Source organism: Tarenaya hassleriana, unplaced genomic scaffold (assembly GCF_000463585.1).
Source record: "Tarenaya hassleriana unplaced genomic scaffold, ASM46358v1 Cleome19, whole genome shotgun sequence".
Taxonomy (NCBI): domain Eukaryota; kingdom Viridiplantae; phylum Streptophyta; class Magnoliopsida; order Brassicales; family Cleomaceae; genus Tarenaya; species Tarenaya hassleriana.
Window position 1 is genome coordinate 284,819 of NW_010965304.1, and position 12,230 is coordinate 297,048.

The 12,230-nt window shown below is 33.5% G+C and overlaps 1 protein-coding gene across 1 annotated transcript; it reads right to left on the reverse strand.

The window, feature by feature from the left end:
* Positions 1-10,319: 10,319 nt before the first annotated feature.
* LOC104810759 (endoglucanase-like) lies at positions 10,320-11,822 on the reverse strand. Its single transcript, XM_010537156.1, has 3 exons — positions 11,377-11,822; positions 11,016-11,263; positions 10,320-10,935 (listed from the first exon to the last, which is right to left on the reverse strand). Exons 1-3 carry the CDS (start codon positions 11,788-11,790, stop codon positions 10,413-10,415), a joined length of 1,185 nt encoding a protein of 394 aa, XP_010535458.1. The 5' UTR covers positions 11,791-11,822; the 3' UTR covers positions 10,320-10,412.
* Between the last annotated feature and the right edge of the window lie 408 nt (positions 11,823-12,230).

Here is a 12,230-nt window from a genome sequence, read left to right on the forward strand (position 1 = left end):
TGTCGGGGTTTTGGATGGGAGGGTACAGATAATCCCAGTGTTGTGAAGGAACCGACTCAACCGCTGGTAGTGCTGCTAAACTATATTCAACCGGGATTTGTGCTGTTTGCTCCAACTCAGACGGAACCGCCGGCGAATGATGTTGGACATTCAACCCATTTGACGATGCCATATAAGGTACGAGAGCACGATCTTCAGTTGTCTGGGCCCAGGCCGAGGAAGAAGCTTCATTGGAAGATGAACCCTCTTTGGACAAGTCACGAATCCAGCAGATCACATGTTTTTGGAAAGACGCTGAAAGTAGCCGGTACTGAGTCATGATCCAGTTTCTCGCCTTACTGCTCTCCCCTTTCTCGTTCTTCTTCTTCTTCTTGTTATCACCGAACTTGAGGACCATCTTTCTCCCCACGACTTGACCGTTCAACAAGATATCTGACTCCCTGGCCGTGGAGTTCCAAGATCTGCCATCAGGGTCTTCCTCAACCTTTCTCTTCGCCCTCTTTCCGGCAGTGGTCTTGCCTGAAAGGGGGACGAGTTCAGTGTAATAGTACCAATGGCCCTCTTCCAAAAGTGGATGTCTCCTGTGAGGAAGCAGCCATGGCTCTTTGCTGTACACGTCCATGTCTCGGATTACACCGTCACCGCAGGGTCCGCTAATGATCCTCCTCGGTAGATAACGAGTGACGAGCTCCACGTCCGTGGGGCAGAACCGAAGCCCAGGTGGCGGACACCTAGAAGATGATGGGTTGTTCGACATCTCCCTGAGGTAACGAGAATCGGCGGCAAGAGAGGAGTGTTCGTAACGAAGAACACGGTAGAAGGAACTAAGAACGTCGATCAGAACGGATTCAGATGTACTGCAGATCGTTAAAGATGAATGTGTTTGGCTTTCCTGTGCAACTAAAGCCCTCGATCTATTTATAGGAAATGCTGCCGACATACTGAGTTAAGTGAGAGTTCACTTACGTTGGAAAAACAAAAAAGGAAAGATCACCCGAAGTGTTAAAGCCGTCAAGCTAAGGATTTATCAAGAAAAAACGCGTGGATCAATTCTACACTCGATCTTATCTTCCGTACTCTATGTAATCAGATCCGTATAGGTATGGCACGTGATTTGTTTATATCTGTGACAAAAATTATGTAAAGAGAGGTTTCATTGTAATTAGAAAAATTAATTAATCTTCATGATATCGAAAGCTTTTGATGGGTCGCCTCTGCACGATTTTAGCTGGAAAGCTCTTCCTTTTGCACACATGAACTACGGCTTCTCAATTATATTTTAAAACAAGTATCTTTGGACCCCATGATTCCCAAATCTGAAAAAAAAAGGCCAAAATTTGAATGGTTTAGATACTTATAATTCTATATATATATATATATTGTATGAGTTTGAGTATGGAAAATTTAAATATTATTCATCTTTCAGTATAATCGATTTGAGTATTATATATGATAGATTTGGTGTCCATCTTTTAATCTTATTATAGCTAAATCAACTCTCTCATATCATTAATATTTTTTTTTATTAGAGATATATACTAATCTCTCATATTTTATCATGGTGGATTCGTATATATCTCTAATATTTTTCTAGTGAGCTTTTGTTGTTATTAATTTATCTTAAATTTCAAAACCTTTTCAGATTTTCCGAATAATTTAATTTTAAAGGTTGCATTTGTATATGGATGGTGTGATAATTGATATTATAAATTGACGTATATTCGAAATTGTTCAAATAGTATATAGAAAACTGATTTTTCTGAACCATGTATATAATTTGAAAATGATAAAAAAAATTCCTAAAAACCCCGTACCTTTATATATATATATATAATTTAGTTTTATTTAAAAAAAAAGATCCTTGGTTTTATATAGGGCATAATCCAATATCTTTGACCAATAAGGAAGCATCTCCGATTCAAGCAAGTTGGATATGTCATGTTTTCTTTTATTCACACTAGGTTTTAAGCCCGTGCGCATCGCACATTTGATTTTTTAAAAAATATTATTAGTTTTAAATTTAAATATATTATATTTTATTTTTGAATATATAATTTATATATTAAATCAAAATGATAAATATTTTTAAAAAAAATATTGAGATAATGGTATCTTTTTTTAAAAAAAATGATTGAAAATACCGTCTATGTTTATATTTTTGGATATTATAATATAAAATTAAGGGTTGAAGTAGTATTTTTAGAAAGAATTTTTTTTAAAAAAACTGAACTAAAGTTTTTTTATATTGTTTAATCAAAATATAGATAATGGGATGTGCATTTTTTTGAAAAATAGTTTGTGAATAATTTTTGTGTTTAGATTTTTACGGGTTATAATATATAATTTTAATATAATAGAAAATATATTAATCTGCATGCATCGACTGTATTAAGTGTATTCTAAAAAATAGATTTTATTATATAAGAAAAAAATATAACTTATGATGAATATAATATAATTAGCTATATCATATATTTTTTTGTAAAATATTGGGGGATTAACTAAAATAAATTTATAACATAACATTTTTTATTGCATGACTAAACACCGATTCCGGGCAAAGGGGATTAAGTAGGCCGAATGTCCCGTGAATCTTCTAGTTATAAAAAAACATAACTTTTCTTTTATATTGATTAGAAATCCACAACACACCAATCTAGATATCAAATAGTCATAATTGATAAATAAAAATCCTTTTTGCATTACATTCTTTCAACTATGATTTTATCTATTGGAATAGTAAATGATTTAATCTTTTTAAAAATAAATACGTACATTTTGCCATGAAACTAACTATATATAAATAAGATGAGTTGAAAGATTACATTTCAACAACTTATGTTAATCAAAGAAACTTACCCATATATATATATATATACATATATATATGGATGTGTTTACCTATTCCTTAATCACATAATTCGACTAAGAAATAATATATATGTATATATATATATATAACCACATATTTTCCATGTTTAGTCATCACACCGAATATTTGGAAATATTCTTCTTCTAAAAGAGCCATCCTAATTAACGAATTATTTGATTGATTATAAATAATAATAAAAAAATATATCACCCGTTAATCACTCTCCTCTGCGAGCATTTACCTAGACAACATGAAGTCGTGGACGTCTTCTTCGTTTTTGCTTTCGTTTTCAGTTTTCTTATCTTTCAGTATTGCTATCAGCCAAATAATCTTTTTTTCAATCTCCCTTCTCTTTCCTTTTGATTTTTTATCTAGCTTCAACTTTCATTTTGTTTCTCTTCTTCCTGATTCAATCTCTTTTGCATGGTGAGGTCTATATGAATTCTATCTAGGATTCTTTTGTTGAGATTTTGATTATCGGATTTGGGGTTCGACTGATTAATTAAGGAATTTTGGCAAATGTAAATGATTATAGATCTTTTATAAGATATCTAATCTTAATGCGTGTGATTCATATGAAGCATTCGTATTTGATTGTGTTCCTTTACAGGTTTTACAGACATAACACATGTATATACATAGATTAGTTCATCTTAATTGATTTTTCGGGATTTGCAATTCAAAAATATAAACAATCTCCACTTGACTTGAATTTTTTTAATTTAATATTTTTAATAATTATTTTCATGATAAAGCATATATTACAAATAAATTCTAGATTCAAATAAACTATGTTTATACTAATAAATAATGCATACTTATGTAATATAACAAAAATAAGAGAGAAAAAATCGGATATAGAAATAGTATTTTTATGGTAAATTCTATTAACATGAAATTGTCTGACATGAAAATATTATATTACAATTTTCCTTAAAGTTAGTGTTATATAGAATTATAAAATATCTACATCAGGATAAAATGTTTAATTGAATTCAGTATTAAATTAAACACCATGTTAGAACATCAACATATTAACGCATCAAAAGAGTCGACAATTAATAATTTTTTTTGACATGTTTAGTTTTAGATATATTTTTTCATTAAAAAAAGACAGTAAAATCTTATTTGAAAAACATTTTTGTTGAAATTACTACAATAAACTATTATGTTAAAAATGCAAAAAGTATAAAATAGTATATAGAATGAATGAATATATTAAAGAGAATAAAAATAGGATAAGAACGGAAAAAGAAGAAAAATTCCTTGAAAAAGAGATAATTACGACATCAAATTTATTTCTTTAAACCCGTTGTAACCCAAATGTTTATCCCGTACATAATGACGTTATAAATTCATCTTTCTCACACGATGTCCATAGACCTATACATACAATTATAACCATATAGATGCATCTATATATACATATATACGTACTTACTTGTAAGGTAGTTAAACACGAAAAGCTTTTGTTGTTATAGTACTTGGTTTCACACGTTTCTCAAATTCATAAACCAAATCTAATACTTACAACTAAAATTGAATCAAATCAAATATAAAAATAATAAAAGAAAACGATAAATATTTAATAAAAATATTTTTATCATTGAAATTTTAAATAAACACAATTGATATAAAATTTTTAAAATTGATAGAACCAATCTAAATAAAATCAAACTGGACCGGAATTGAAAACCTAAATTGTCACCCTATCGGATAATCTTTTGCAGACAAAACGTTTTAGTTCATTTTAGTTGTCACATATAATTTTCTATCTCCATCAATAAGAGAGCAGAAATACCAAAAAAAAATATTATACAATATTTATATTTCACCTTATACTTTTTGACAATGTTTGAAAGATTCCGTCAAACTTCTCTGACATTAATATATCTCTTGATTTCTTCCTCAAATTCGCCATTGCAATAACCAATCTAAAGAAATAGTAATAAAAAATTAAGAAAAAAAAGCTTACCAGAAGTTGAAGGCCAAAGTGAAAGTGTGTTAGAAATTAGAAACTAAGGATGTAGAGAGTGAAAATGAGAATCGACAGAACGAAGGAGGAGAGAGATAATGGAAGAGAGAGAGACTCAATGACCGTAGAAAGAGAGAAATGAGTAAAATATTTTTGACCTAGGTATTTTTGTAATTTCCTATTATCGAAGGCTACAATGGTAAATTTTTTATAATTCGGATATCCGCGAGAAATTATCTGAATTAGGAATACCAACTGAATCTAAATCCGAATTTCGGATTTTAACAAAATAAAAACCCATCGTTGTCTTGTTATCTATAGGTATTTGATTTTTCGAATACCCGGTTTTCAAATTTTTTTTGTCCACCCCTACGTGAACCACTCCAAAACAATTAATTATTAATCCCTAAAAAATAAGCAACAGAAGTCGGTAATTTAGTTTGTCAAATTATCTATTTAGATATTTATGTTGTTTAATGTTTATCGTGTGTGTATATAAATATATTTATATGTATATGAAGGTCATGTAATGTATAAATAAAATATCTAGAACATCCAAACTTTTCAACCTATACTTGATTTGGAGCAAATTTATTGACCGGGAGAACTGAATCTTAAGTTGGACTGCAATAGTTGTGGTGAACGTAATCTCGAATCATGTCCCTATTAACAATATAGGTTAACACGCAGTAGTAAAAATAAAACAAAAACAAAAATAAATCCCTTTGAACAAATTTTGCTACTGTGTGTGAATCCCACAAAACGACACATGAATTTACATATGTATCCTTAATTACTCCTCCACTTGATCTCCAAAAGAGCATTTGTCCTCTCCAGAACAAATCGAACATCGAATTATGTCTATTGATGCATGTGCATATAATATATAACATATAGGTGTTGAAGTAGGAAAATGAATATGTGGTTGGAGGAAAATCTAGATTTTGGAGGAACACAATATTATGTTAAATATTGTGAATCATATTTATTTCCGTTATATCTATATTTCCTTTTATTTTATTTGTTAATTTTTCTATAAATATGTGAGTTATTTTCATTGTAATAAAACAAGAAGAAGAAGAGATGTAGCAATAAAGTAATTCCGTTTATTTTCGTTTGTCTTATTATGTTTCCGCATTTTATTTTTCTACATGGTATCAAAGCCTGGTTGCGATCTGGACTATATGTTTCTCTTTTTCTAATTTTCTAATCTCTTCTTTCATTTGCGTTTTGGATATTCATATATCCAAATCGTTCAAAGGGGAATAAAAAACCAGATTCAAACGATGTGCTATGACAAAAAAAGTCAAAGCTAAAACTCTAACATCAAGCAAGATGCTATAACAAAAAGAGTTAAAGCTAGAACTTTAAAGTTAAGCGAAGTGATTTGAAAAAGGTTAGTACTCTCTAAATGAATGAAATTTGGTGTCTATGGATTGTTCTAATAACAATGAAGTTTTTCATCATTTTGTTTTATCTTCAAGATTGATTTTTGAATTCTTTCAAAATCAATATTGAGGGAGAATGTTGAAATAGAAACAAAATATGGAGATTTGATATGATTGATAATAATTAAAGGCATTATATCAATTAAGAATAAAATATATATCGTGTCAATTATATTTTGCCTTATTTATTTCTTTCGTATCTTTATTTCCTTGTTTCTTTCAATAACTTTTCCTATAAATGTATGGATTATTTTTATTGTAATGCAAGAAGAAAGAAGAGATGTAGCAATAAAAGTATTCTCGTTCTTTTCTTTTTTGTTCTTTTTTTTGTAAGTTAATTTCCGCATTTTATTTTTCAATATGTGTACATGTGTTTATCCATCATATATATATATACTTACAAGCTCCCATTTTGGTGTGTTGTATTTGCGGAGAATCTGAATCCCTTGTGTTGTTCTTCGATATCATCTCATCATCAGTCAGCAGTTCCAGGAGGGTTTCTCTTCTTCCTATTCCCGAAGAATATAGATTTTTTATGAGCAAGAGAGCAAGCAGAGAGATTCTTACAACACCGAGTTGATCGGAGGCTTTGGCCTTCCAAAGCCTCAGGTTTGTGTTATCACTATTTGATATTGACACAGAATACCCTACAAAATAAACATCAAAATGACAAACATAAACTCAAACAAAACTACCTAATAATTAGAAATCATTACAATAAAAAGTTGGTAGAAGTTTTGCGCCAGATTTTTTTTTTTTTTTTTTTACCTTTGCACCCTGTTGAATTGGATTTTGTCTGTCAAAAAGATACAATTTCAGACCAATATTGTCATTCCACTGCAAAAGAAAAACAAAAACAAATGGCAAAACGGGATGAAAGAGTTTAAGGCCATATCCCATCATGATAACTTTCCTTGTTGGGGAAGACATATGGAGATCATATATCGTTATACTAAGTTCATCTAAGTTGAATATATATAGACACCACAATTAGTGACACTTAATGATTAATTAGCTTAATTTCCATTGGCTCTTCGTTCTTTGCTACAGAGAATTAAACATATCAGAATAAAAAAGATGAATATAGATATGAAAATACATTTTAAAACTCATCGGGAATACAATACATAATATATATGAATTAATGGATAGAGAATTAAACGAATGTGTAATTTTAATTGAGAATTAATTTATAACCTTTCATATTCTAAATTAGAGGACACGTGTCATTCCCGTCAAGTGAAACTGTGCTTTTATATATAAAGATCTTCCTTGTATAAGTGTATTTTAACATAGACACAATGAATTTAACTACAGTAAAATTTTATTTATCTATTAATGTTTTTTATAACATAAAACTCACTTTTATTTTAATTCTATACAACATTTTAAAAACATGTTTAGTTACACAGAATTTCTCTACCATATAAATATTGGTCAAAATGTTATATTGATCTTCTCCTTACATACACACACACACATATATATATATATATATATATTTGGACTTCTCCTTACATGTGCAGCTTCACCTAAACTATTACTACTATCACTTAAAGACAGGTTGAAAAAGAAGCTTTGACCTTTTGACCCTAAAATCAGATAAGCGGGAATTAAGTCTTCTTCTTCTCTGCGATATAAAGTAGAGGTCTGGGTAATTGGCCGAATAACGAATTCATTCTTGAGCCTTGATAGATTCTTGTATCGTGTAACCTCTGATCATAGTAATCTTCTCTCTCCCTTCCCGAGACGTAGGATCGAACACTTTATTCGATCTGAACTCGGTCGTATCTTGTATTTCATCGGTTCATTCTTCGTTCTCAAATCATTCTCGTTCTTCGAGTGAGATATGAGAGATTCTCGTTGTTCGTTTACTTCGTCGAGTTGTGAAGTTCTTGTGGAATCCAACTCGAAACAGTACAAGTGGTATCAGAGCCCGGTTCTAAGGGAGAAGGGCTATTCGTGAAGAATCGAGATTGGAATTCGAAGATTATTCTAAAGGAATAGAGATGGCTGTTCTGATACAGAGATTGGATGTCAAAAAGTTCGATGATAAGAACGATTTTGTGCTTTGGAAAGAGAAGGTTCAAATCGGATTGGAAATTATGGGTCTGCTTGAAATGTTGGAGGATAATCCTGCCGATTGGAACCAAATTGAAGATTCAAGAACTGGTCAAGAGGAAAGAACACCTCGTAACAAACAGTGATTCGATATCAAACTATATGCCATATCATATAAAGTCGGTCCAAAAATTCGAATACCCTTTGCTATTAAAGAAAAAACATATATATTGTACTTAACTTCAAGGCCTCAATGAGAGGTAGATCGATAATCTTTGGGTTATGCCGTTGGATACCGGCAATATCATCATTTAAGCCAAGGCTTTGGAAAGATTGCCTGACGGTGACACTATTAGCCAAAGTGTCATTAGTGGCTAAGTCAAGTGGCCAAGTGAGCCTGACACAATTGAAACCCATTGAGACAACCATGTCGACTATTTCGGCCGCCGGCCGCTTGCTCAGCCCCTCAGCCACCACCGGCTGGAGGTGCGACGGCCAGCTCACGCAAGCGAGCTTGACCCGTTCGCCTTAATTTCCCGTCCACGATCCATCTCGAGCTTGTGGACAAAGGGTAAGCTAATGTTCGGCTTTCTGTTTGGTAATAGAGAGAGAGTTGGCGACAAAGGATCAGCCGTGTTCGGTTTGGTGGTTTGTGTTAGAACCAATACTATGATGAAGAGGAAGTATGGATCAAGAGCATGGTGACGACCTGCCATATGCTCGTAATGTTTGCATACATACAATCTCGAACACATTTTTATCTTATTATTTTTAGTCTCTTATATATATAAAAAAATCTTTATAGATTATAATTAAGATAAAAAGATGGCATCGCACCTGATTTGTTTCCGAAAACAATTGTTAGCATATTATTCACATATGCATGAACACAATCTCGGACACTGATTTTGTAACGGATTTGGCTTATATATCATTATGTTTTTTATTTGGTGTACTTATTTTTAATGGTATTATTAGTTATATTTTTTTTTATATAATTAGTAAAAATTAACTAAAATTTATATTTAATTTTATCTATCAATAAATATATATAATAACAATCATGTCATGAATTTTTTCCATTTTAATTTTTTTTTTGTGGTTTTTCAATGTAATTTGTATTATATACCAAAAGCCAAGATTGTTTCTTTATCCTTTAAAAAATGAGTATAATTCTCATGCTAAGGCCAAAAGATCAAAGAGTAACCAAAAACAAAAACTCAGGTGGATACAAGAAAGAGAGAAGAGTCTGCAGATATTGTCTCGAGCCTGCGAGCTCTGGTCTTCGGGCCTGTCATATCGTGTCGGCGCCGATATGGACGATCAGCTTGGATAGTGCCTGTTTGCTTCTTCATGTCTAGTGTCGCAGGTGGCACAACCATTGTAGGATGTCGGGCATGGTCGAAGCAAGATTTCTCCAAACTTCACTGTTGTTCGTGCAGTCAAAAAACAAATGTCGATCAGAGAACGCACGTAATGTTGATTCTTGCATGTCATCTCGTTATACGGTTCTTTGTAGGAAGTTGTTCCAACGCCACCTGCTAAAGGAGAAAGGAAAGTCTAGGAGTGGACAATTTGTCTCCTACAACATCATACTAATCAACCAAAATTAAAGGCTGACTGATCGAAGGTATCTCCAGGTGTGTGCGTAAGGATGGGAAAGTAGGCCCTTTGATCACGATATCTTCTCCTCTGCTCTTCGTGTGTGGTTCAATAGATGCAAGGGTGACAAGAAGAGTTTGTATACTATCAGTTCTCGTCTCTGGAAGTGTCTTGTTCCCCGCGTCTTTTACCATGGAGTGATCACGTGGTAGTCAGAGAATACGTGGTCCATTCTCTCCTATAAAAGAGATCAATGGTCTCAGTGGAAGTCCATTGATCAAACCAGAATGATATAGTATTTGTGTCCAAATTATTTGTATTCTTAAAGACAGCGTATGAAAGATTGGTGCGGTGAAATTTTCATAATTATTATTTATTGCATCATACGCATTTGTTTTTCATATGCTCTGAGCACATAAAAGATATGAGGAAAGGGGCAACCGACAAAGCAAGATTACTTGCCTCGCAGGGCAGATCGTGCCCTAAAGGGTAATCTGGCCAAGAAGTAGGGATTCCTCGCCAAAATCCAGTCGGTAGTGAGAGCGCCGAAATGCTCATCGGCTCGTCGAGCTCCGTCTCTCAGGTAATAGCTCCCCGTAAGCGCCCATAAAGCCCAGTCCACGTCAGTTTCAGCCATCCAACCTAAAAAGCAATCGATGTAACTCTTTTCTTTATCACTCGTCGTTGTCTGATCGATCCCGAACTCGCTCACGAACAACGGAAACCCTTTGTCCAGAAGGAAACCCGCCTTCCACTTAACTTTGTCGCGGAATTTTCCGCAGGCGTTACCTGCCCCCCAATCAATCCCGCCGTACCAGCTGTACCAGTGGAGCTCGAACACGAGCTTTCCCGCGAACGATAGGCTGACGGGTCGGTTTTGGACAAAGGAAAGGTCAGTGTCGAACCCTAATCCGGACATGATCACAAGTACGTTGGGGTTTACCGAGTGGATTGCCTCTGCTCCTTGTTGCATGTATCTATGCACATATGTATATGTATTGGATATATAGGCAAAAAATAACGGAGTATATGTAGAGATAAACTATACAATACTTACGTGTACCAATCGTTGACGTTCTGCTTTCGTCCTCTGAGCTCGTTACGTAGACTCATCCCGATGACGTTACTAACGCCGTTAAATATTCCGGCCATCTTTTTCCAGCCGTTGATCCAGGCCGTAGGATCGAAGAACCTGTCGCCGAAGAAGCCGTTGCCGTCACCGGCGCTGCAGCACCATCCCGGCACTGTAAGGTGGTTGTCTAATATTACCATCACTCCCTTTTGTCCCAATACATTTACAACTGTCTGAAACGAACAAATAGCGATTCGATATCAAACAATACGTCACGTCATGTAAAAGTCAGACCAAAAACTCGAATACCCTTAATTTGTTATATATAAATACATATTGTACTTAACTTCAAGGCTTCAATGAGGGGTAGATCGATAAAATTAGGGTTTTTTCTCTGGATACCATCAATGTCATCGTTCAAGCCAAGGCTTTGGAAAGATTGCCTGACGGTGACACTGTTAGCCAAAGTGTCGTTAATGGCTAACTCAAGTGGCCAAGTGAGCCTAACGCAATTGAACTTCATAGCGACGATCCTGTTGGCTATCTCGGTGACCGGCTGCTGGCTCAGCCCTTCTGCCACGACCGGCTGCAGGTGCGACGGCCAGTTCACGCACGCGAGCTTAACCCGTTGGCCTCCCTCGTTCACGATCCATCTCGAGTTCGTGGACAGAGGGTAAGCCATGGTGTTTTGCAACAGGACCATGGCTGTGGTGAGGAAGAGACACAAGTCAAGAACATGGTGGTTATGGCCAGCCGCCATGTTTTTTGAGATCTTAAATGTCAATTTGGGATTAATAAGCCAAAGCTTGCAAAGACGCATGAGCACATATACAGGCGCTTATATATTTGTTTTGTATATCTTTAAAAGGAATAAAACGTTTTGAAGGTTTTGTTTTATATGTTATTTGTGTATATATCAACTATACAATGTATACATACAAATATTTATTTCTTGTGGTTTTGTTTTTCTATTTTCGGTCTCTTTTCATAGGTTTTATATATAGAAAATTTGCAGTTTTTCCTATTATTCATAGGTTTTATATTATACATGATGGTTTTATAGATCATTACAAACTAATGGACAGCTTGCATTATTTGCCATATCTATATATATGAAATATGGGCTAAACGGAATGCACCTACAATTAATGTATATATATAAATATACAAATATTTATTACTTGTAAGTTTTGTTCTCTT

Bases quoted from the DNA above. Each gene is read 5' to 3' on its own strand.
- LOC104810759 (XM_010537156.1), bottom strand. From the start codon at position 11,790: ATGGCGGCTGGCCATAACCACCATGTTCTTGACTTGTGTCTCTTCCTC. The intron at 11,264-11,376 runs TTAAGTACAATA...TGTTCGTTTCAG, and splicing joins CCCTCATTGAAGCCTTGAAG to ACAGTTGTAAATGTATTGGG. The intron at 10,936-11,015 runs GTAAGTATTGTA...ATATGTGCATAG, and splicing joins AACGTCAACGATTGGTACAC to ATACATGCAACAAGGAGCAG.